The sequence below is a fragment of the Balaenoptera musculus genome, chromosome 1, assembly GCF_009873245.2.
Source record: "Balaenoptera musculus isolate JJ_BM4_2016_0621 chromosome 1, mBalMus1.pri.v3, whole genome shotgun sequence".
In the NCBI taxonomy this organism is placed as follows: Eukaryota; Metazoa; Chordata; class Mammalia; order Artiodactyla; family Balaenopteridae; genus Balaenoptera; species Balaenoptera musculus.
In genome coordinates this window covers 99,369,586-99,395,911 of record NC_045785.1, presented here as the reverse complement: position 1 = coordinate 99,395,911, position 26,326 = coordinate 99,369,586, and the positions used below count along the sequence as shown (strand labels likewise).

Sequence of the window (26,326 nt, the reverse complement as noted above, 5' to 3'; positions counted from 1 at the left end):
CTTCTGCTTGTTTGTGGGGTTTTTTTTTTTAATTTGTTTTTTGTTTTCTTCATTTTATTCAATTTCAAAATGGAAAAGAAGGCAAAAGAAGGAGTTTTCCTAGACCTTGAATCATGTGATTTACCTTGGGGCAAGTGGTTCTGAAAGCCATGAAGCTGGACTAAGGCCAGTTATAAAGAGCAGTAAATTAGCTACTTCAGCACCAATAGCTTCAGTAAATCAGCCTTTCTGGATTTGAATGTGTCCATGTGAGTTTTTTTTTTAATTTATTTATTTATTTTTGGCTGCATTGGGTCTTCGTTGCTATGCTCGGGTTTTCTCTAGTTGCGGCGACCGGGGACTACTCTTCGTTGTGGTGCGCAGGCTTCTCATTGCGGGTGGCTTCTCTGTTACAGAGCATGGGCTCTAGGGGCACGGGCTTCAGAAATTTTGGCTCACGGGCTCAGTAGTTGTGGCACGTGAGCTCTAGAGCGCAGGCTCAGTAGTTGTGGCGCACGGGCTTAGTTGCTCTGCGGCATGTGGGATATTCCCAGACCAAGGCTCGAACCTGTGTCCCCTGTGTTGGCAGGTGGATTCCTAACCACTGCGCCACCAGGGAAGTACCTCCATGTGAATTTGAAACCTAAAACTGGTTTACACTTAGTAACAAATTCTTTTCAGATGATTGATTTTAGATGCTTTCTGCTTCTTTTAAGTTCACCTACTGGCCATTGTCATTTTAGGAAATGACAGTGGCTTTGTTTTAAATGTTGATGGAGAAAAGTGTAGAGAACATAATGAATACTATTTCCAGGGGCTTTTCTAACTATTCTGGAGTAGGGGCAGAGCATGAGGGGTAGCGAGCTCAACTTTGGTTTTCCAGATGTTTACTTGCACAATTCCTGAGAGTTATGAGAAAGGGAGAGAAACCAGAAAATCTAGAAGGTGGTTCTTGTCACCACCATCATTGCTAAGAAAAGTTAGGGTTATTTATTGTTTCCCATTGTTCTTTACCCTATCACTTTTTTTCTTTTGACAGTCACTATACCTCCTTTAATTCTTTTTTTTAAAATATCTTTATTGGAGTATAATTGCTTTACAATGTTGTGTTAGTTTCTGCTGTACAACAAAGTGAATTAGCTATATGTATACAATATATCCCCATATCCCCTCCCTCTTGAGCCTCCCTCCCACCCTCCCTGTCCCAGCCCTCTAAGTCACAAAGCACCAAGCTGATCTCCCTGTGTTATGCAGCAGCTTCCCACTAGCTATCTATTTTACATTTGGTAGTGACAAAGGAGGCAAGAATATACAGTGGAGAAAAGACAGCCTCTTCAACAAGTGGTGCTGGGAAAACTGGACAGCTACATGTAAAAGAATGAAATTAGAACACTCCCTAACACCATACACAGAAACAAACTCAAAATGGATTAAAGACCTAAATGTAAGGCCAGACACTGTAATACTCTTAGAGGAAAACATAGGCACAGCACTATGACATAAATCACAGCAAGATCCTTTTTGACCCACCTCCTAGAGTACTGAAAGTAAAATCAAAAATAAACAAATGGGACCTAGTGAAACTTAAAAGCTTTTGCACAGCAAAGGAAACCATAAAAAAGACAACCCTCAGAATGGGAGAAAATATTTGCAAACAAAGCAACTGACAAAGGATTAATTTCCAAAATATACAAGCAGGTCATGCAGCTCAACATCAAAAAACAAACAACCCAATCCAAAAATTGGCGGAAGACCTAAACAGACATTTCTCCAAAGAAGATATACAGATTGCCAACAAACACATGAAAAGATGCTCAACATCACTAATCATTAGAGAAATGCAAATCAAAACTACAATGAGGTATCATCTCACACCGGTCAGAATGGCCATCATCAAAAAATCTACAAACAATAAATGCTGGAGAGGGTGTGGAGAAAAGGGAACCCTCCTGCACTGTTGGTGGGAATGTAAATTGATACAGCCACTATGGAGAACAGTATGGAGCTTCCTTAAAAAACTAAAAGTAGAACCACCATATGACCCAGCAATCCCACTACTGGGCAAATATACCCTGAGAAAACCGTAATTCAAAAAGATACATATACCACAATGTTCATTGCAGCAGTATTTACAATAGCCAGGACATGGAAGCAACCTAAGTGTCCATTGACAGATGAATAGATAAAGAAGATGTGGCACATATATACAGTGGAATATTACTCAGCCATAGAAAGGAACAAAATTGACTTATTTGTAATGAGGTGGATGGACTTAGAGTCTGTCATACGGAGTGAAGTAAGTCAGAAAGAGAAAAACAAATACCATATGCTAACGCACATATATGGAATCTAAAAAAACGGTACTGATGAACCTAGTGGCAGGACAGGAATAAAGACGCAGACGTAGAGAACGGACTTGAGGACACAGTGGGGGAAGGGGAAGCTGGGACTAAGAGAGTAGCATTGACATAATATAACCTATCACTTTTTGAAAAAATCTTCCTGTCGCTTTCAGACAAACACTAGAGAGTCATAAAATAATAGCTAAGCTAATAGGAAGGCTACTGTGCACATTGTAAGGTTTAAAATATTAAACTTTAATCTCTTTTAGCCTCTGGACTTGAGTATTCCTTCTTCTCAATGGGGCTCTGAATACTGCGCCAGGGGGCCTGCTCACATAAATTTACTTTCTGAATGAGCCCTTTTGTTTATAGCTGAGATTTGGTCAGTTTGAAAGAAAATAGTGTGTTTAGATAATGATATTACACACTTTCTATTAGGTACCATCAGAATTTTTAAGTTAGGAAGGACAGCCATTGGTTGGATGGTGGCAGAACTGTGTTGAATCCACATCTGGTTTTTTGAAGTGTTCTTTTGAAATTTGGATACTCTTCTTATACTTCTTATTTCCTAATGAATCTTTTTAAAGCTTCTTGAAGTTTTAAATCTTAAGTTTTATACTATGGAATAGGGTATTATTAACTTGATAAGGCAAGTTTTAGAGACTAAAAATTGTAACTGCTGTAACTAACTGGGACAAATCATAGCTGGCAACGAAGCTCAAAGTTTAATCACGTCCAGCACGTATTAGCTGTTGGAGTCAGAGCTTGATGTGTTAAGCAGCTCTACCGTCTGTGTGTGGGTGTCTCTCTCTCTGTGTGCAAACATTCTGAGGCAAAGTAATCCTTTTAGTGGTTCTTTGATTGAAAAATTTCAAGTGCTTTTCTCTTTTTTCATAATTAGATGAAGGAAAAACTCAAAGTTAATGCCCGGAGCCGTTCTGTTTAACATAATTTTAGAATCCAGACTGTTCCCTTCAGCAGAACTGAGCTGTTAAATAGCTTTTATTTATATTCATTCCAGTAGAAATTTAAGGAAGCTTCAGCATGTAAATATTTTTGTCCCACCTGAATCATAGGTAAGTGAAATGCCCTAGGATGAGGTCTTTACTCTTTCACCTGGGTTATATTTTTAATGGAATTATTCGCCAGATTCTCAGATTCAGATACCCTTAACTAAAAATCATCTCTCCTGAGAATAGAGGCCTGAGATCTTCTGCTTCTCCTTTTCTAATTTGCTTTATCCATAAGCCCTTAGATCCACTACACAAGGAAAGTGTAACTCTCATTTATCCCAGTTCTTACTGTGGTTCACTGCCACAGGCTGTAAAAATCTCTGGGGCCCCCAAAGAAGGGAACATTCCAGAATACATAGTCCCAGAGAGAAAGACTCTCGTGACAGGGCTTAAGCAGAAATATTGGAAGAGGCAGGACCTTATTCCATCTGGACAACCCACATCCAGTTGGAGTCTCAGAGGAGTGGAAAGAGGGAATGGTGAAGAAGCAATATTTGAATATATGGTGGCTGAGAGTTTTTCAAAATTGATGGGAATTCTGTTTTGTCGGTGTGATTATCTGTTAGTTTTATAATCTGTATTTTCTCAATAGTGTTTTTTTAAGATTTTTCTCTGGCTTGTTAGATTTCCTTAAACTGTAGGTTCATGTTATTCATGAAGTCTGGAATATACTTAGCCATTAACTCTTGAAAATTGTCTCTTCCCTACTTTCTCTATTCTCTTCTTCCAAAGTCCCATTAGATGTTTGCCAGATCCTTCCATTCTAAACTCCATGTTTCTAAACCTTTCTCATAGCTTCAGAATAAAGGTCTCCCTGAATTTTATTTTCTTCAAACCCATCCTCCAGTTCATTGTGTTTCTTCCCAGCTATGTTCAGTCTGCTTGTTAACCTATTAATTTTGTTGAATATACTTTTCATTTCCAGAAGTTCTGTTTCAAATTAACTAGTCTTTTTATAGTATTTTGTGTGTGTGTGTGTTTTCTTTTAATGCGTTATTTCATGCTTTTAATCATTTTAAGTATCCGTATCCAATGTCTATAGTTCTGGCTGCGTTGGATTGCTTTTACTTCACTCATGGTTAATTGATTCTTGGTGTGTTTTGAAAATTTAGATTGTCAGCTTATACTTGGCAGAGCTTTGTCTGTGGGAAATCTTTGCTAGCAAAATCAAACATAATATATCTCTGGAAGAACAATGGAGGTTTCCCACAGATGTTCCCGTGCCAAGCATAAGCTCACACAGGCCTGTAGTTGTGAATTCTCAGAAGAGAGTCTTCTCTCCTCTTCTTTGTCCTCTTCCTTTTCCTATTCTTTCTTTTAACCATCCAGATAGGCAAGACAGAGGAATTTGCCTGCCATCTTCTTTTCCTTCTGTATTATCTCCCTGTGCCACCAGAGTTCATCCTCCTTGCCACTGTCCTTGATTATATTTTTTGTTTTGATCAGCTGTATTGAGGTATGATTCACATACAATAAAATGTGCCAATTTAAGATGTACAATTTGATGAATAATTACTGCCACAACCATAATAATAGAGCATTTCCATGACCAAAATCAAGTTCTCTTGAAACCCCTTTGCAGTCAGCCTCCTCTCTCCAACCCCCGATCTGTTTTCTAGTACTATAATTTTGCCTTTCCTAGAACTTAATGTAGGCTCATGTCTAGCTTTTTTTCATTTAACATAATGCATTTGTGATTTATCCATGTTCTTGCATGTGTTGGTAGCTGGTTCCTTTTTATTGCTGAGTAATGTTCCATTGTATGGCTATAACATGATTTGTTTATCCATTCACTTGTTTATGGACATTTGGGTTTTCAGTTTGGGCCATTATGAATAAAGCTACTAGAGAATTCTTACATACATCTTTGTGAAGATCTATATTTTCATTTCTCTTGGATAATACCTAGAAATGACTGGGTCACATGTTAAATGTATATTTAACTTCATAATGAGCTGCCAAAATGTTTTCCAACTTGGCTGTATCATTTTGATTTACGCCCAGCAATATAGAAGTTCCGTTTGCTTCATATCCTTACCTAGTCTTGGTATTATCAGTCTGAAATTTGGTCATTTTAGTAGAGATATATTAGTATCTCTATTAGGATTTTAATTTATATTTCACAAACGAATAACAATTTTTAGCATTTTTTCATGTACTTCTTAGGTAAAGTATCTTTTCAAATCTTTTGCACATTTTTTAATTCTGTTGTTTGTCTTTTTGCTATTAAGCCATAAAAGTTCTTTTCATATTCTGGACATGTCTTTTCTTGGATATATGAGTTGTATATATTTTCTCCCAATCTGTAGCTTGAAATTCAATTTATAAACTTTTTGTGTGTGTGTGGCTGTGTTGGGTCTTTGTTGCTGCACGCAGGCGTTCTCTAGTTGTGGCTAGCAGGGGCTACTCTTCATTGCAGTGCGCGGGCTTCTCATTGCGGTGGCTTCTCTTGTTGCAGAGCACGGGCTGTAGGCAGGCGGGCTTCAGTAGTTGTGGCGCACACGCTCTAGAGCGCAGGCTCAGTAGCTGTGGTGCACGGGCTTAGTTGCTCTAGGGCATGCGGGATCTTACAGGACCAGGGCTCAAGCCTGTGTCCCCTGCATTGGCAGGTGGATTCTTAACCACTGTGCCACCAGGGAAACCCCAATTTATAAACTTTTTTTTTTTTTTTTAATTATTATTTTTGGCTGTGTTGGGTCTTCCGTTTCTGTGCGAGGGCTTTCTCTAGTTGTGGCAAGCGGGGGCCACTCTTCATCACGGTGCGCGGGCCTCTAACTATCGTGGCCTCTCTTGTTGCGGAGCACAGGCTCCAGACGCGCAGGCTCAGTAGTTGTGGCTCACGGGCCTAGTTGCTCTGTGGCATGTAGGGTCTTCCCAGACCAGGGCTCAAACCCATGTCCCCTGCATTGGCAGGCAGATTCTCAACCACTGCGCCACCAGGGAAGCCCTAAACTTTTTAATTAAAATGTTGCCATGTGCCTTCAAAAATCTTTGCCTAAATTTTGATTTTTTCATATCATAGGGGTGGGTTATCTATTTAGTTGTTTAATTTCTCAGTAATATTTTGTAGTTTTCAGTGTACACATCTTATATATAGTTTATCAGATTTACCCCTGTTCAGTTTTTTGGTCCTGTTGTAAATGTTTTGTTCGGTTTTTTTTTTTTTTATTTCAAATTCTGATTGTTCTTTGCTGGCTTATAGAGTTGATTTCTATTTATTGGTCTTGTATCCTGAGATCTAGTTAAGTTCATTTTTAGTTCTAGTACTTTTTTTTGTATATTCCTTAGAATTACCTACATAGACAATTATGTCTTCTGTGAATGAAGACAGCTTTACTTCTTCCTTTCTAGTCTTTATGCCTTTTATTTCTTTTTCTTGCCTGCACAGACTGACTAGAACCTTTAGTACAATGTTGAGTAGAAGCGATGAAACCTATATCCTTGCCTTTAGGGAAACTTCCTTTGGGACTGTCTTCTTCCTACCCTTAGAATGTCCATTGTCTTAAGTCATATTTGAAGTGTTCAGATGGATTGGAAGGAACAGTATTTAGGAGATGACTTGCACACTACTCCTGCACTATGAAGTTAAGATTTGTGTTTTAGACTAAATGCTGTAGCCAAGAGTGAGTTTGTCATCTGTGACCTGTATTTATTTATTGTGTAATACAGTCTGAGTGGAGATAATTTGAAATGGACATGCTAACATACTGTTGTAGGATGAGTTATAGTATAGGGTGGAAGTTGGCTTTAAATAAATTAAAGGAGACCTTCATGAGAAAATAGGTAAGCCTACTATCAAACAAACACTCCCATCTTCTCCCTATTCATAATCTAACAGGAAGTTTCATTTTCTAACCTTGCTATTCATTAGTACTAGGTGGCTTCAAGAAAACGGGATAATCTTTGATTTGAAACTACGATCTTTTGACATTATAGTTCAACTTGTGAGTTTAACTGTGTTGTATTAGTTTCGTTGTTTAGGAGTTTAACCAAGGAAGTTAGATAAAAGGAAACTTTTCTGAAATAATTTTCCAGGTCATTAAATGAAATTCTTATGTGTTCAGAATGATCTTTTATTTTGCAAATTGCTACATATCTAGTGAGTCAGGTACCTACTTCCTATCACTTTTAAGTCAGGATATTAGTAAGAGAAAGTCAGTATTGAAGAATACATGGGAAAAGGGAAAAACTTATAAAGCCTGTATTAAAACCTGAAACTTTTGTAGGGTATGTGTTATGTGAATTTTGCAAGCAGATAGTCAAATAAGACATTTATTTACTTATTTAGTTATTAGTAATTTGAGGAATTATATTAACTGCTAAGACAAGAAGGCTTATTTGAAATACAAAGGCTACATTTACTGAAAAGGATTTGTTTCAGTTATGGTTTCTTAAATGGTGAGGAGCTGTTTTCCTTTAAGCTACTAAAAAATGTGGACAATATTGTGGCTCTGAAGTCTCTTTTTCTGATAACGTCCTTAGAAGATAATGTATATTGGCCAAGTAATGTTGTAAAATAGTTCAGTTACTTGAGAGCTAGGTGTAAAGGGTGCTTTGTTGTTGGGAATGCTAGGTGGGAGTGCTTTATTGCTGACATTTTATTTAAATTTTGTATCGTTTAGATATTTGGACTTGAACTGCATTTTGGGATTTATCTACACCAAAAATGCCACCAGCAGTTGGAGGTCCAGTTGGATACACCCCCCCAGATGGAGGCTGGGGATGGGCAGTGGTAGTTGGAGCTTTCATTTCCATCGGCTTCTCCTATGCGTTTCCCAAATCTATTACTGTGTTCTTCAAAGAAATTGAAGGTATATTCAATGCCACCACCAGTGAAGTGTCATGGATATCTTCCATCATGTTGGCTGTCATGTATGGTGGAGGTAAGTACCCACTAAGGCCTGCTGTTTTAATTTTCATTAAGCAACCAGATGCTCTGTTTAGGTAACTTTAAAAAAATGTTTTATTCGGTGAGGTGTTTTGAAATGGTATTTCTCAAAGCTTTATGTTTAGAGTCACATTTTTTATTCTTGTTAACAATGACAACTCTTGCTTTGTTTGTTGCACTATAGTATTCTGAAACAGAAATAAGAAATTGTGAGGATTTGTTCCAATTCGGTATCATTGAACTTAAAAAAGCTCTCAGAGGGAAAAAATTTTTTTTAAACTCTCAGAAAAATGACATGTGCACAACTTATTTTTCTTATTGCTCTCTGCTAGACTCTTGAGGTATAAATGTAAATAAAGATTTTTAAAAATTAATGTTGGGAGAATTAAAGTAAATCGGGCTAACCTGAATAGCACAGTTCAAAGTCTGAGGTAAAATCTTTTCATAGTGTTAGAATTAAAGAACTGGATAAAATCCTCCTTGTTTTGTTCCTTGTGATGTAATTAGTCCTAAAGCATTTCAGCTTCATCTTAAACTTAAGTTTTATCATTTTTTCCCTTTCTGTTTTCTTTGACATGTTGTGAAGAAAATGTGGAGAGTAAGTTGCTTACCTTAACATCATTTAAAATACTGTGGGTTGGTTGGTTTGTTTGTTTGCCTTGGAACATCAAAACACAATTTAACATGTAAAAGTCAAAACCTCCCATAATAATAAAATATGTAGTTGCTTAGTTAGCAGAGATTCGAAAGTTAAGTGTATTTATTTTTTGGGATTGACAGGGTTTCATGTTGCTTATTTAGCCAAGCTTTCACTTTTTTAATCATAATTTAGTGCCTCAGATTATTTTCACATGAGCTCTTTAATAGCCCAATATAAAGATTCTGCATTTCAACTGTAAAACCTTAGCTTAGGCTTCTAATCTGGTGGCAGATTCAACCGATATTTACTAAGCCCTATGCACCTAGTCCTCACTAGGCTAGGTGTGAATGATAGAGAACACTGATCTTGATCCCTGCCCTTGGGAAGTTTGTAATCCTCTTGAGACAATAATGTAATCTCATGAAACAGGAATAAGTATTTGAAGTCCGTAAATTAGTTCAGTACTTAATCTCATTGCACAGAAAAACGGGTAAGTTTTTTGTGCCTTTTAAATTTTGAACGTATGCCTGTTTTGTCTATTTTAAAATTAAGTACTTTTTAAAAGAACGTAAGTGCTAAATTATAGTACTTACCTTTTTTTCATGAGCCCAGAGAAATCAAAAGGGATTTTGGACCAATAATTTTGGAGGCTCTGAACTTGATCTGCCAGGATTTCTAATCAGGTTTTGACTGATGGCTTGAAGAAATTGGCGTAAATATTATCCAGAGGTACTCCAGGTGCTCAGTGTATCTTTAAGCTGATTACAAACAAGAGGTTCACTGATAACAAACAAGAGGTTCACCTGTTGCAATTCTAAGAGCAAGAGCTTGAGAGCTGCTTGCCTTTTTTTTTTTTTTAAAGGAATTCCTTTATTTTTATTATTTATTTATTTATTTATTTATTTATTTTTGGCTGTGTTGGGTCTTCGTTTCTGCGCAAGGGCTTTCTCTAGTTGTGGCGAGCGGGGGCCACTCTTCATCGCGGTGCGCGGGCCTCTCACTATCACGGCCTCTCCCATTGCGGAGCACAGGCTCCAGACACGCAGGCTCAGTAGCTGTGGCTCACGGGCCTAGTTGCTCCGTGGCATGTGGGATCTTCCCAGACCAGGGCTCGAACCCGTGTCCCCTGCATTGGCAGGCAGATTCTCAACCACTGCGCCACCAGGGAAGCCCGAGAGCTGCTTGCCTTTTGCATCAGAAGTAAGTGATGTCAGTTGTGCTAATTGCACATGACACTTTCTTTTGGAAAAACAGTTCCTTCTTTGTCCTTACCCAGAGATAACTAACACGTTTCTCTGAATTTGTGTTATAATAGGCCTACAAACTGTACCCCTCTCTATTTTTAATGATAGCTAATTGATTGGGGCCATTCTTCCTGAAATAACTCTGAAAGATAAATTGCATATCAAGAGCCTTGTGGCATAATTTTTACTAAATGGGTTATTTTGTTTTGTTTGGCTCCTAGGTGGAGAATTATATTTAAAACTGCCTTAATTCTTTAACTTGTATATTTTGGCCACACCCTCAACACTAATATGTTTTGAGTTGTGAGTGGTTTAGGGTTCAGTTTTCTTTCCTCCCTCCCTCCCTCCCTTCCTTCCTTCCTTCCTTCCTTCCTTCCTTCCTTCCTTCCTTCCTTCCTTCCTTCCTTCTTCCCTCCCTCCCTCCCTCCCTCCATCCCTCCATGTGCTTTGGTTCACAGATACATACTGATACTTGTTAAAGTATATTTTTAAAGGAGAAGATCTTAGTTACTTACTCTTGGTTTTTGTTTGAGTTTTTCCTTTTTTTTAACATGAAAGAAAAGTATGGGGAGGGTGGGAGGAATTGGGAGATTGGGATTGACACATATACACTATTGAAACTATGTATAAAATAGATAACTAATGAGAACCTACTGTATGGCACAGGGAACTCACTCTACTCTGTGCTCTATGATGACCTAAATGGGAAGGAAATCCAAAAAAGAGGGGATATATGTATACGTATAGCTGATTCGTTTTGCTGTACAGTATTGTAAAGCAACTATACTCCAATAAAAATTAATTTTAAAAAATGAAAGTATAAATTCACATATTTTCCGTTCCACAGTAATGTCATCGTAACATTCCTAGTTTAGAACTTAAAATACTGCAACCTTACAGCATTAACTTCTACTTCACAGAGTCAACAGTGTGGCAGTATTTTTTTATCTTTGTAATTCTGACTATACAAAAATCTGTTTAATGACTAATTTATATGGACATATTTCATGAACATTCTTTCAATATTTAATTCTTTCATCATACACAAGCTGTAAATTCAAATTATTTCCAAAGCAGCTGTGGCCTAATATTTTCATGAAGTGACTTAGAAGTTTGATGAGAACTTGTTTATACACATCCTTGGTTGAGCCTGTAGTCTCTCCTGCAGCCATTTCTTGACCCAGCCCCTTAGAGAGAATTGGTCCTCCAAAATACTAGGATATCAAAAGCTTTCATTCCTTCTTGCATGTTTATTATATGTATGTATACATACAAACATACGACATTTTGAATATACATACCATAATTTGAAATTGGGTTCCCTGGGGCCAGAGCCTGTCCTTTTAATCATAGTGCACCATACTGCAATTCTGAATATAGTTGCATTAGAATATGAGTAATGCAGAATTTTTCATAAGTGTTTATGGAAATAAAATATGTCAGCGTATGATCAGTAGTATATTCTGAATATGTGCATTCTGTGTCTGTTTTTAAAAATAGACTTACTATCTTCTAGGGAGGTAAGTATAGAATAAACAGAATAAAGTCAGAATTTACCATGCTAATAGAAGAAAAACTTGATTTGTATGTCTTCTGCTTTATAACTTTGGAACTGTAGTTTCAAAAATACATATGTAATGGGGAGAAAATGGGCTGGATTCGAAACTTGGTTCTCACTAGCTGCAAGTTCAAATATTAGTTCTTCTTGTGGTCCCCTTCCCTACTGATGCATTGCAGTGACCCTTTCTTATTTGCAGTCATCTGCCTTAACAAGGCAGACATGTTATGGTGTCATGTAAACAAAGTTGTTATCTCCGACGTCCAGAGCCATGAAGTAGGGACATAAGTATTATAAATAAATGAAATTCAGAGAATGTCAAATGTCATTCATTTGTAATCAGCAAATATTGTTAGTCTAAGAGTTGTGTTACAGCTCTTAAAACATTGTTTGCTTTAGATAAGACTCATAATTAAGACTTAAAATTTTGGAAAAGGGGAATTACAGTTTATACCTATTTGTAGCAAGTAAGGAGAGGCCATTTGATTTTTTTGTATTTGAAAACTGATACATGAAACGCATAAAATCTTTTTATTTGTGATCCTTATAACACTACACTTTTGTTTGGTTTCTTCTCTCACGTTAAAGAAAAACTGATTTTTTGGTATGCATCTCTTTAGCTGAGGAAATTTAATCTGGTTTATGTTGTTAAACCTGAGAATGTTTTGACCATTATCTGACTTAATCTTCTACAAACATTTTTTCATAGTTTTGCTGTCACAAAACAGCAGTATAGGCATGGAACCCGGTTAACCCTAGAAGACATTCCATTCAATTTAATACCTGAGATATCTAGGTGTAAATGGGAACAGTTTTGTTTTGTTTTGTTTTAAATTTAGATGTCCTAATTGCAAAACTACTGAACTTGGGGGAAAAAATATGTATTTTGCCTTTGTTTTTTCTTCTTTTTAAAAAATATGACACAAACTACACTTACGATGATTTGTAAAGAATACTCTTAAAATCTCTCATCAGTCTGCCTATCCCAAAAATTAATATAGAGCAAACTTACTAAATATGTGTTGATCATATCCTAGATAAATCAAGAAGCCTATGAACGTCTGTTACCAAGGCTTTCAGCCTATTATGCCTTATAAGAGAAAGATTAAGGAAAGACTAGAGTCTTCTATATTTTAGTAAAATTCCATCCAAGATTTCAAGATAGAGAAGATACACAATTAATGATTCTTCTAGCATCTTTATTTTCCAGCACACATACCTATGATTATGAAGTAATTATAGATAACAGTATTCTTACCATTGCCTTTTGTTGTATCTGCTTATTTGGAAGGACTTGTCATTTAGTGCCATCAATGCCTTGTGTACCACTAAATTTTTGATTATCTCTTAGGTCCTATCAGCAGTATCCTGGTGAATAAATATGGCAGTCGTCCAATCATGATTGTTGGCGGTTGCTTGTCAGGCTGTGGCTTGATCGCAGCTTCCTTCTGTAACACTGTGCAGGAACTTTACTTGTGTGTCGGAGTCATTGGAGGTGAGTTGATTCATTTTCAAGCATTAATATATTGCTGGCTATTTGGTATTCACCTGCATTGGTCTTTCAGATCTTTTGAGTGGAAGTCCCTCCTTATAGAAATTATCATTTTGACAACCTGTTAATTTAAGAGCAATAGAAAATCAAGTTTTAAAAGAAATTGCTGTCATACAGTAGGTGTACATTGTTGAATAAATGAATTGAAAGAAATGATTGTATCCCTTGTCCTAAGAATAGTCAGTGGTTTGTAGATAAAATGTGTCCGGCAGTCATTGCAAGGGTGGTCATTGGTTACTATCTCTGTCTCGCTCTCTCTTTTTAAAAAAATTTTATTTATTTATTTGTTTGTTTGTTTGTTTATGGCTGCGTTAGGTCTTTATTGCTGTGCGCAGGCTTTCTCTAGTTGTGGCGAGTGGCAGCTACTCTTTGTTTGCGGTGTGAGGGCTTCTCATTGCGGTGGCTTCTCTTGTTGCAGAGCACGGGCTACTCTTCATTGCGGTGCGCAGGTTTCTAATTGCGGTGGCTTCTCGTGTTGCAGAGCACGGACTCTAGGCGCACGGGCTTCAGTAGTTTTGGCTAGCGGGCTCTAGAGTACAGGCTCAGTAGTTGTGGCGCATGGGCTTAGTTGCTCCGTGGCATGTGGGATCTTCCCAAACCAGGCAGGGCTCGAACCCACGTCCCCTCTGTTGGCAGGCGGATGGATTCTTAACCCCTGTGCCACCAGGGAAGTCCTTTCCCCTTATTTTAATAGCCAAATTAAGATAATGAACTGCTGATGAGTATGATAAAAAAAGATTATGTATAACTTCACAGTCCAGAGACTTTGACTACTAACATTTTGATGTATATATATCCTTCCCAACTTTTTTCTATACACAAACATAACTTTTTTCAGAACAAAAAGGGATACGGTTACATAAAGTATTTTGTAACCAGTTTTTGTCACTTAAGAGCATATCATGAACAACAACAATATGTATGTCGGGCACTGTCTACATGCTGTGGGCATAGGGCAACAAGTCCAGCAAAGTCGTGCTCTTTCATGGGAGGAGGCAGACACTGCTACTCACAAATAAATAAGAAAAATCAGGGAGTGATAAATTCTATACAAAGACCTTGCTGAAGAGATGACCTTAATAGAGTAACATCAGGGAACTAGCTTTGTGAAAATCTAGGGGAACATAGGCCCTAAATCAGCAGCATGCTTGTTAGCACTGGTGAGAATGGTCTGGTATGAGATCAGGGAGGTAAGGCCAGGGTAAAGGTTATGGACAGAAAGCCAATAGCAGGTTTGCAACAGGGGAGTGACCTAGTTTGGTTTACTGGTTTAAGTCTCTGTGAATAGCTTAGACATAAATGGTAGGGAGAAAGAAGGGGCCAGGGAGAGAGCATCTCCAAGTTATTTGAATATTTACTTATACTAGCACCATTTATTGACTACTTCTTGTTGCAGTAATTTAAAATATTACTTTTATCATACATTAAATGTTTATATATATTTTAGGTATATTCCTGGACTTTATGTCCACTTTCTTGGTTCAGTGTTTACCTATTCCTGAGTCATAGTCACACTATTCTATTGATTGTAGCTTTTAAAAGTCTGTTTTAAATATCTGTTCTGTTTAGTCCCATCCTGCATCACCCGAAAGTTTCTGGTTGACTCCCATGTATTCTCTAGTATGTTTTAGAATCATTTTACCTCATCTCCAAAATGAAATGCACTGATATTGTCATTGGAATCACGTCAAGTTAGCACTTTCATTTGGGGAGTATTGACATCTTGGCAATGTTGTGTTTAATTATACAAAAACTTTGTGTGTTGGTTTTAATTCTCTGTCCCTTCAGGAAAGTTATACAATTTAGCCATTATAAATTGCACACTTTAAAGTTTTTGGTGCTGTTGTAAAAGGAATAATTTTGTATTGCCTACTTTATTTTAAAAACTGTTTTTAAAACTCTATTTGATAACCGTCTCCTTAATTACCGTCTTTGCTTATAATGATCCTTCACGTGACTTGCCAGATGACAGTTAATCACCTTCAAATAATATAAATAACAATTATAAAAATAACTACTAACATTTATTGAGTGGTTACTACATGCCAGGCACTAAGTTCTTTAGTCACAGCAGTGCTGTGCTCCTGTTTTACATACCAGGCAACAGTCACAGGAGGGTCAACATGTCTGACATTACACAGCCAATAAGTGATGATGACGAGATTTGAACCTACAGAGTCTGGTTTTATTTATTTATTTATTTTTTCACCACACAGTTGATCCCCTTACTCATTTCGCCCTCTGCCCCTTTTTCTTTGGTGACCACTACTCTGTTCTCTATATCTACATAATTGTTTGGTTTGGTTTGTTCATTTATTTTGTTTTTGTTTGTTGGTTTTGTATATTCCACATATGACTGAAATCATTATGGTATTTGTCTTTCTCCATCTGACTTATTTTACTTGGCATAATGCCCTCAATCTCCATCCACGTTGTCAGAAATAGCAACATTTCATCTTTTTTTTATGGCTGAGTAGTATTTCATTATGTGTGTGTGTGAGGGGGGTATGTATACATATACATCAAAGATCTTTATCTATTCGATCGTTGACGGGCACTTAGGTTGTTTCCATATCTTGGCTATTGTAAATAATGCTGTGATGAACATGGGTGGGTGCTGTTATCTTTTCAAATTAGTGTTCTTTTGTATTCTTTGGATAAATACACAGAAGCAGGATACCTGGATCATATGGTCGTTCAAGTCTTAATTTTTTTAGGAATCTCCATACTGTGTGTGTAGTGGCTGTACCAGTTTATTCCCACCAACAGTGTATGAGTGTGCCCTTTTCTCCACATCCTCACCAACAGTTGTCATTTCTTGTTTTTGATAATAGCCATTCTGACAGGTATGAGGTGATCTCACTGTGGTTTTGATTTGCATTTCCCTAATAGTTAGTGATGTTGAATATCTTTTCATGTGCCTGTTGGCCATCTGTATGTCTTCTTTGGGAAAATGTCTATTCAACTGCTCTGCCTTTTTTTTTTTTTTTTTTTTTGGCCACTCCTCACAGCATGCGGGATATTAGATCCCTAACCAGGGATTGAACCCATGCCCCCTGCAGTGGAAGCGTTGAGTCTTAACCACTGGACTGACAGGGAAGTCCCAACTCTGCCCATTTTATAATTGGAGTTTTTTGTTGTTGTTGAATTGTATGAGTTCTTTATATATTTTGGACATTACCCCTTATCAGATATAGCATTTGCAAATAACTTCTCCCATTCAGTAGGTTCTCTTTTCATTTTATTGATCCACTTCCTTTGCTATGCAGAAGCAATTTGACGTAATCCCATTTGTTTATTTTTGCTTTGGTTTTCTTTGCCTGAGGAGGAGACATATCTAGAAATATATTGCTAAGACCATACTGCCTGTATTTTCTTCTAGGAATTTTATGGTTTCAGATCTTATATTCAAGTCTTTAATCCATTTTGAATTAATTTTTGTGTTTGGTGTGAGATAGTGGTCTACGTTTTTTGTTTCTTGGGTTTTTTTTTGGCATTGGCTGTCTGGTTTTCCCAACACCATTTACTGAGGAGACTATCCTTTCTTACTATATGTTCTTTGTTCCTTTGTTGTAAATTAATTGTCCATGTATGCATGGGTTTATTTCTGGGCTCTCAATTCTGTTCCATAGATCTATGTATCTATTTCTCTGCCACTACAATGCTGTTTTGATTACTATGGCTTTGTAGTATAGTTTGAAATCAGGGAGTGTGCTACCTCCGTCTTTGTTCGTTTTTCTCAGGATTGCTTTGGCTATTCGGGGTCTTTTGTGGTTCCATATAAATTTTAGAATTTTTTACTCTATTTCTGTGAATAACGTCCTTGGGATTTTGATATGGATTGCGTTGAACCTGTAGATTGCTTTAGGTAATAAGGACATTTTGACAATGTTGATTCTTCCAATCCATGAGCACGAAATATCTTTCCATTGATTTGTGTCTTCAATTTCTTTGAACAGTGTCTTATAGTTTTCAGGGTGCAAGTCTTTAACCTCCTTGGTTAAATTTATTCCTAGATATTTTATTCTTTTTCTTAGGATTATAAATGGGATTGTTAATTTCTGATAGCTCATTGTTAGCATATAGAAATGCAACAGATTTTGATTTATACTGATTTTGTATGCTGCAATCTTATTGTATTTGTTTATTATTTCTAATAATTTCTTGGTGGAGTCTTCAGGGTTTTCTATACATAAAATCATGACAGTGTACAAACAGTGACAGTTTTACTTCCTTTCCTATTTGGATGCCTTTTATTTCTTTTTCTTGCCCAATTACTCTGGCTAGTCCACATAGCCTGGCTTTAGAGCTCACACTTTAAACCGCTATACAATATTATGTCCTACTTTCCATTACTTATATCTTTTTTTAAGCTTATTTTTCATTTTATTTTTTATTGAGGTATAGTTGGTTTACAGTATTAAGTTTCAGGTGTATAACACAGTGATTCACAATTTTTAAAGGTTATATTCCATTTATAGTTATTATAAAATATTGGCTATATTCTCTGTGTGGTACAGTAGATCCTTGTAGCTTATTTTATATATAATACTTTGTACCTCCTAATTCCCTACCACAATCTTACCCCTCACCCCTTCCCTCTCTCCACTGTTAACCACCAATTTGTTCTCTATGAGTCTGTTTCTTTTCTGTTATATTTGCTAGTTTGTTTTATTTTTTAGATTCCACATATAAGTGGTAACATACAGTATTTGCATTACTCTCTCTCTAACTTATCTTATTTCACTTAGCATAATACCCTCCAAGTCCATCCATGTTGTTCCAAGTGGCAAATTTTTGTTCCTTTTTTATGGCTGAGTAGTATTCCATTGGGGGGAATTTTATTTTTATATATATCTATCTACATCTTTATTCATTCTTCTGTTGGTGGACACTTAGGTTGCTTCCATATCTTGGCAACTGTAAATAATGCTGTTATGAACATTGGGTCTTTTGTAGTTTCATGTAAATTTTAGAATTTTTTGTTCTATTTCTGTGAAAAATGTCCTTGGGATTTTGATAGGGATTGCACTGAACATGTAGGTTGCTTTAGGTAATAAGGACATTTTGACAATGTTAATTCTTCTAATCCATGAGCACAGAGTATCTTTCCATTTATTTGTATCTTTTTGAATTATATACCTCTTAATTTCTTTGTCTGGTTAAGTAATGCCAAATATGTTTCTGACATTTATTGGAGTATGTGATTCTTTTTTCCCCCCCTCTCCCCAGGTCTTGGGCTTGCCTTCAACTTGAATCCAGCTTTAACCATGATTGGCAAGTATTTCTACAAGAGGCGACCATTGGCAAATGGACTGGCCATGGCAGGCAGCCCTGTGTTCCTCTCTACCCTTGCCCCACTCAATCAGGCTTTCTTTGGTATCTATGGCTGGAGAGGAAGCTTCCTAATTCTTGGGGGCTTACTATTAAACTGCTGTGTGGCTGGAGCTCTGATGAGACCAATAGGGCCCAAGCCAACCACTGCAGGGAAATATAAGTCTAAAGAATCCCTTCAGGAAGCAAAAAAGGGGGCAGGTGATGCAAATACAGATCTCATTGGAGGAAATCCGAAAGAAGAGAAAAGATCAGTCTTCCAAACACTTAATAAATTCCTGGACTTATCCCTGTTCAAGCACAGAGGCTTTTTACTCTACCTGTCTGGAAATGTGCTCATGTTTTTTGGACTATTTACACCTTTGGTCTTTCTTAGTAATTATGGCAAGAGTCAGCATTACTCTAGTGAGAAGTCTGCCTTCCTTCTTTCCATTCTGGCTTTTGTTGACATGGTAGCCAGACCTTCTATGGGACTTGTAGCCAACACAAAGTGGATAAGACCTCGAGTTCAGTATTTTTTTGCTGCTTCTATTATTGCAAATGGAGTTTGCCATCTGGCAGCACCTTTGTCCTCTAGCTATATAGGATTCTGTGTCTATGCGGGATTCTTCGGATTTGCATTTGGGTGGCTCAGCTCAGTATTGTTTGAAACGCTGATGGACCTTGTTGGACCCCAGAGGTTCTCCAGTGCTGTGGGATTGGTGACCATTGTGGAATGCTGTCCTGTCCTGCTGGGGCCACCACTTTTAGGTATAGTATGTCTCTTTATTTCTGTGGTTCTAATAACATAAAACAGAAGATTAGGAAGGTGATAGAAAGCAGAAATCAGTGAGCTGCTTTATAGTCTTTCTTCGCTTCTGTACCCTCAGTGCTGGCACAATGCTTGGTACAGCATAATTGCTCAAATACTTAATAGAACTGAATTAAAGTGAATCATCAAGCTGAAAGAGGAATAAAAAACTATTACAAACTTAAGTATGTATAATATTTTTTCCTGATAAAAAACCTAACCTATTTATTGTAGAAAAATGTATGTATAACCACCTTTAAAATACTGTTGGTGATTTCTTTTTAATTGTGGAATTTATCTCAGCAGTAATATTTAAAATAATAACAGTAGGTACCAGGTGAGGGCTCACAGTATACCAGGGACTGTCCTAATCTTTTTCTATATTTTGTCATGTATTATAAGTCTGTGATGTAGGACTATTATTGTTCCCGCTTTATAAATAAAGAAATAGAGGCTTCTAAAAGTGAAATAACTTGCCTAAGATCACACAGCTAGTAAGTGACAATAAAACCTGATGTATTATTATTCTCTTAAGAATGCTAAATGGTTTACATTTTAAAATTATTATTAATACAGAATGCAACAGTAATTTGGACTTCTGGATGTGACTCATGCTTTTGAGATTATGCACTATAAAGTAAGGAGGGATACATAACAGAAGGTCTACTACTGACCTGTCCACCCTCTCTCCTCCCTATATACACCCAAGGAGAGTCCAAATCCTGTCCATTTTCGCTTCCTAAATTTCTTTCTAATCTGCCTGTTTTCTCTCCATCACAACTACCACTCTTATCTAAATCTCCTATCTTCTATCAGTAGCCTTCTAACTTTACGCATATCCACCCTAGCTGTTCTTCTTCTCTTAGAACACTCCAGTTGCTTCCCACATTCTCGGGGTGAAGATCAAATTCCCTGTTGTGGCCTATTAGGTCCTGCGTGGCCTGGCCCACCTGTGTCTCCAGCCTCATTTCCCACCACTCAGTTTGCTCTCTGTGCTCCTCTCACACCCTGTGCTTCCTCTTACCACCTGCCTTTGCACTGGCTGTTCTCTGCCCTGAGCCTTTTTCCATCTCCCTTCTCCTTGATAACTCCTATCCTGTAAGTCTTGGCTAAGGTTACACTTTAAGAAAAGGCTTCCTGACCCTAATTGCTGGTCTAAAACCCCTATTTTCTGCCTTCAAAACTTCCTTGTAGCACTTGTCACAGTCTGTGTAGTTATTGGATTAACATTTCTCTTCTCCACTGAGCTGTGGACGTTACCTCCTTTGCACACCCTTAACTCAGGGCCTAGCAGACCCAGGGCCGTGTGTATATTTAGAGAATCAGTAGGTATTGCCGAGTGTGTGGTGCCCTATGTTGGAAAACCATATGGAATTATATTTGAATTGGTTAATATGTCCATTATATGTGTAGGGTTTTCCATAGTTTAATAAATACTAGTTTGAGATGCTAACAAATTTTACTATAACAAGGAATTCATGGCCGAAAAATGTTTGGCAACGCCAAAGTAAATAAGTTTCTTTACTATCAGGCCTAATAAAGCCTTTAATAGAAAAGACTATGTGTCATTTCCAAATTTACTTGACTTTGGAAACACTAGGGAGTAATCCTGTAGCACAGAAGTTATGGTGCAGGCCTCAAGAGTCAGACTTGCTGTGGGTTGAAAGCCAACCTGTTTCATTTACAAGCTGTGTGACCTTGGACGAGTTACTTAAGGTTTTTCTGTTATACAATGGGGATGATGATAGAACCTTCCTGTTGTGAGGATTAAGCACTTAGAATGGTGGAAAGGTGTTGCTGTTAGTTAATGTTTTAGCAGAGGATGAGTGTTCACAGGAACGCCCTTTGGGAAATGCTGATGTCAGAGAAAGTACTTTGGCCTGGGAGACTGGAATTAGCTCTATGGCCTTGGGCAAGACTACTAAACCTCTTTTGAGCAACAAATTTTTCCATTGAATATTGAGAGAATTGACTCTAGGTGATCTCTAGGACTTTCCCAATTCAAATTTGCCAAGATTTAATTATTTTCAAGTTCCTAAAGTTAACAGACTACGAAGGGCCATCCAAAATTAGTGTGACATTATAAGTAAAAGATCAGATAATTATGAGCAGTTTCTTTTTAGACTAATTTGTCATTTATGGGCTCTTTGAATGGATTCTTAAGCTTTATTTGGGAAAGGGCATAACTGTCTACCCACATAATTTTTTTTTTTCTTTTTGACATCTTTAGGTCGTCTCAATGACATATATGGAGACTACAAATACACATACTGGGCATGTGGCATAATCCTTATTGTCGCAGGCATCTATCTTTTCATCGGCATGGGCATCAATTACCAACTTCTTGCAAAAGAACAGAAAGCTGAGCAGCAGCAGAAAAAGGAAAGTAAAGAGGAGGAGACCAGTATAGATGTTGCTGAGAAGCCAAAAGAAGTTACCGATGCAGCAGAATCTCTGGAGCCTAAAAGCATAGAAGGAGGCCCCAAAGAGGAGGAGAGTCCAGTTTGAACCTGTGGGGCTGATGGGTAAATGGAGCAGCTCATGACCCCAAATGTTCTTTTGGCCTGTGATCTACCAGTGGTGCTCAATGCAAATACTGGACATTTCTGTGGGAATCATACCAGGGGTTCACTGATGGAATTTTTGTTTCACTCCTTACCAGAAGCCTGGGCTAAAAACGTCATAGCCTTTGGGAAGGAAGTGGTTGAAAAAGAATGAGAGAAGGAAGTTGGGTTTGTGTGTTTGTTTGTTCGTTTAAATCTTTGCTTTTAACAGTGTCATGATAATGTGCTGTGATAGTGTGATAATAATATGTGCCTTAAGTTTTAGTTTTTAGGGAGCCTTAACTTCTAAAACCATTCTGCTTAATTCATCCATTTTAAGTGTTCCGTTACAAGGAAAAGTAACTAGTTTGAGGCAAATCTAAAATTTAAAATTAATCTTGCTTCATTGTTATCTGTAATAATAGTGTCAGACATTGCCACTAGAAGATTTGAAAGTTGGGGTTTTTATAAAATCCTGACTAAAATATTTTCCTAGCATCAATAGTTCCTTGGCATATGTGCTTGCTAGATATATATTTAGGAAATTTAAGGCATAAACCTTTGCAAACATCTTGGCTGTTCTAGATGCACTGTACTCATCAGTACACCTCCAGTATCTTTTCTTGGTTTGCTTATTAGAAGCCAAGTGCTTGAGAGTTGACTTCATTAAATTACTATTTTTGCTCCCCTTTCCAAAGATAAATTTTGAGTGGTCATAGATCACCGCCCCTTTTGAGATCACATAGTATTTTTCCCTCCCACTGGAAAAATTAGTATTAAAATACACAAAACTGTGTATTTGTGCCTCCTCAGTAAATTAAACATAAGACAGATATTTCAAACAGCAGCTGAATTCAGCTTAGGTTTTTCCAAAACTTCAGTTAAACTGTGAGACTTGGAATCTTTTGTTGTTGTTTTTCCTGGAATTTTCCCCCTTTGATTCATAGTGGTTCCATTTATATCCACATCTAGCTTAGCACTATGTGTGAGATAGTCTTTGTGTGTTCAGTTTTTTGGGTTTTTTTTTAAATGTTTGCTAATTAAGGGGACCCATAGAGATTTGGCCCACACAAACCAATAAGGATAAGATTGGGAGAGAAGTTGCTACGTTTGCTTCAATAAGTAACTCCTTTTCTTTTTCTTATAAGGCCTTAAAGAAAATTATGTTTTGCTTAGAATTATTGGACACCTTCTTGCTCTTTACACAAACCTAAAGATTTTGTGACCCTTTTCACTTATCTGAAAAGTAGAGAAATGGGTTTAGTATAAGGATAGGAAGGAGGATGGACCAGAATGAAAACTGTAAATATTTTTTCACCTAATATCTTTTAAATGGTGGCAGGAGGATAATGATAGACATTCAATAAATTATATTCAGTGCATTTTAAAATATCATTGTAATTGACAGTGTGAAGGTATAGATATAAAACCTTAAGAGGCTGGCTTTTTAAAATAAACTTTTTTTTTTTTTTTTTAAGAAATGTTTCTCCTTCCATATGCTTATTTTCTTGAGGAAAATATTGTGTGTTTTCATTTTTATTGTCAAGATTCAATTTGGCCCTTCCTAATGTAAATTATTCAGCTTATGTGTGTTGGGATTTGTGTATATGGCTTATTTTGATTTTTCTCCTTACCTCTTCTTTAAGGCAAGCAGGAGGGGAATTTTTTGAAACGACCTCTCTGAAAGCATTTTGAAACCAGAGCAGTTAATCCGAAGGATACAATGAAAACTCCCTTTCTGTGCCCAAGTATCATGGCAGATGGAGGAGGAATTTTAGTGGAGAAGCCTACTGTGATTGTTGGCAGGCTTGGCTCCAGTTTGGACTCTGCCATTTTCCATGGACTTAACCTCTGTGTGCCTGTTTCCCCTTCTATAAAAATGAGGATCACCCTTGAGTAAAGTAATACAAGTAAAAAATGTGGGGTGGGGGGAGTAAACCCAGTGTATAAGATTATTTTTCCCCATCCCAGTTGTTAAGCTACATCCACACATAAGATCCTACTTAGTCTTTTTCCGTTAGTTGAATCTTGTTAGTGAAATGAGGGGGTTTTGGTGCAGACTGACCATTTATTAGAAGGAAGTGTTCTGAAGTTACTGTATTCTGAAGCAAAGTTTAAAAACTGGCTCAAAGCTGGACTGAGCAAACCTTTTATCACCCAGTCCAACTCTGACTTTTTCCCATTGAAGATTCAAGCTTAAGGGATTTATTCAAGATCAAGTTTGGTAACAGAGCCAACACTAAAACCCGATATAGGCCTACTCTGCCATCTATTCCTTGTTAACAATCAGCTAATCCTCTCTGTGTTGCAGTGTTGTGTTCAACACTGGATGCATCTGGGCTCTCTGACTGGGCAGTCTGTTGTCCCTTGCTCCATATGAGGATTGAGTAGACTTCTTAATTTTATTTCAGTTGACACAGCTTCAGTGGCTGCTTTGGGAAAATAGAGTACCTGCCTATCTTTGTTTGTGTTGTCCCACACTCTCCAAGTCACAGAGAGAACGTACATCTCTCTAAGTAGTTGTGCCCAAAGAGGCTGGGGACTGTTCAAGAGTATATACTCTGAAATAGCCTCCCAATTCAAATCTGGAAAATTATTTAAGAAACTGATAGGTTGGACAGTTGCAGATGATCATGATAATAAGACCATATTATCACATTATAGTCCTCTCTTGAGAACTGAAATTATCTTAAACTATTCAAAATAAATAATTTCTACAAAAAATATTCAGGAAAGGATGATGCTAAAACAAATTATGGAAAATTCAGGGAGGTATTTTTATCCCCGATTTAATCACGTTGATGAATAATCCTTATTCTTGGGTTGTGTGAATTTAGTAGTTTGTACCATAGATTATATATGTCAATATTAATCCTGTATTTTAAAAAGGAAAAAAAAATTGTTAACAGCCATTTAATATATGAGCCAATGTTTTATTATATTGAATTTCAGATTGATAAATTGGGTATTGGTTTATATGAAAAACCTCAATGTCTGAGTTTTACACCTTCCCTAGCAAATGGTTCACAGTGTAATAAACTTAATTATCAGGTGTGTGCCCCCTGCCCCCTCCTTATGGTTGGAAAGATGAGGCAAGGTTAACAGTAAATTTCCACCTTTGCAACAGCATGGCTTGTTTTAATAATCGGCTCAGGCACTTGAAGAAAGAGGTTAATGATAGACTTCTGTCACTCTGAAAACTTGATAAGGAAGTGATGGCCTAAGCTTGCCTGGCTTGCCCAAATGTGAGACATTAAGCCAAACCTCCTTAGATGCTTCTAATCTGAAGCATCTAAGAAGGTTTCAAGTACATCGTTCCTGAAATGTGTTCTAGCTTTTTATCCTTTCCCCCATTTAGTGTGGGCCATAGTGACAATCATTCAATTGAGAGTGATTGGCAGAGTATCTTTCTCCTCAGCTGAACAGCACTGATTTACTTACTTTTTGCTGACTTTTACCTTGACTTGCTAGAGGAGACTGGAATAGCTAGCAAAGGAATCACAGCCTACCGGTTGCCTAACAATATAGACTGCTAGGGTTAAGCATCAGATGTTTTCTTTTGTAAGGTATTAATAATTAGTACCATCCCCCACTAGGGTTGTCATGAAGGTTAGTTGATATGTGACAGCTTGTGTTAAGTAAGGGCTTAATAAGGGTAAGCACCTGACTATTAAAAAAAAAATCAAAGAAAAGTGGTACCTGGGAAAAAATTGAGCTCTTCTAATTCCCAAGGTGGGTGGAGCCTTACATGCAGAGGATAGTTCTAAGGGAGTGACTCTTAAAGATAAGACTATTAGCTAAATGATCAAAAACTCTCCTTTTGGATCAGATCCTCCGTTTAGTCTTACAAGTGTAATGGTCTTTGTTTGGTAATGAATGGAAACTAACACCTCATGAGGTTGTTGCATATATGTCCCGGCTCTTTAAGTAAGGTGGATTTGAATCCCAAAGCCCTTGCTCTTTGTACACTGCCTCCACAAGGAAGACACCTGACTAGTAACTGATAATCTTTTCCCTTCAATATTTGTGATGATTCTTAAAGAGCAGAAATGTAACTAGTAACCAATCATGATTAAAGTCCTTTGTCCCTAGCAATGTTCTTAAAGGTAAACTGAAAGATTGATGAGATTTTTATTTTTCTCTACTATATCAATAACATGACTTAAATTTTAAATTATCATCAGTTGGTGGCTCAATAAATTGGTACCACAATATTGGCAAAGCAATTTCATAATATGTGTCAAATACCATGAGTTCACATCTTTTCCCTAAGAATTTATATAAGAAAATTGTTCCTTTGAAATTATCAATTTCTTGTATCAATAACTATTTAAATGGATGGTTATGAAGTCCTTATGATATATTCACAGCACAATGTTAAATGAAAAAAGCAGAACATAAACTACCATGGTGTGTGTGTGTGCATAATACATATATACATAT

At 37.1% G+C, this 26,326-nt stretch overlaps 1 protein-coding gene across 1 annotated transcript in view; it reads left to right on the top strand.

Annotated features, from left to right (window-relative positions):
* LOC118893107 (monocarboxylate transporter 1) overlaps window positions 1-26,109 on the top strand; it is a 37,491-nt gene extending 11,382 nt beyond the window's left edge. The window contains exons 2-5 of the mRNA XM_036848321.1: window positions 7,957-8,217; window positions 13,016-13,159; window positions 18,449-19,300; window positions 21,571-26,109. Coding sequence (XP_036704216.1) covers window positions 8,001-8,217; window positions 13,016-13,159; window positions 18,449-19,300; window positions 21,571-21,848 — 1,491 coding nt within the window. The 5' untranslated portion in view covers window positions 7,957-8,000 and the 3' untranslated portion in view covers window positions 21,849-26,109. The remainder of the gene's footprint in view (window positions 1-7,956; window positions 8,218-13,015; window positions 13,160-18,448; window positions 19,301-21,570) is intronic.
* The last annotated feature ends 217 nt before the right edge of the window (window positions 26,110-26,326 follow it).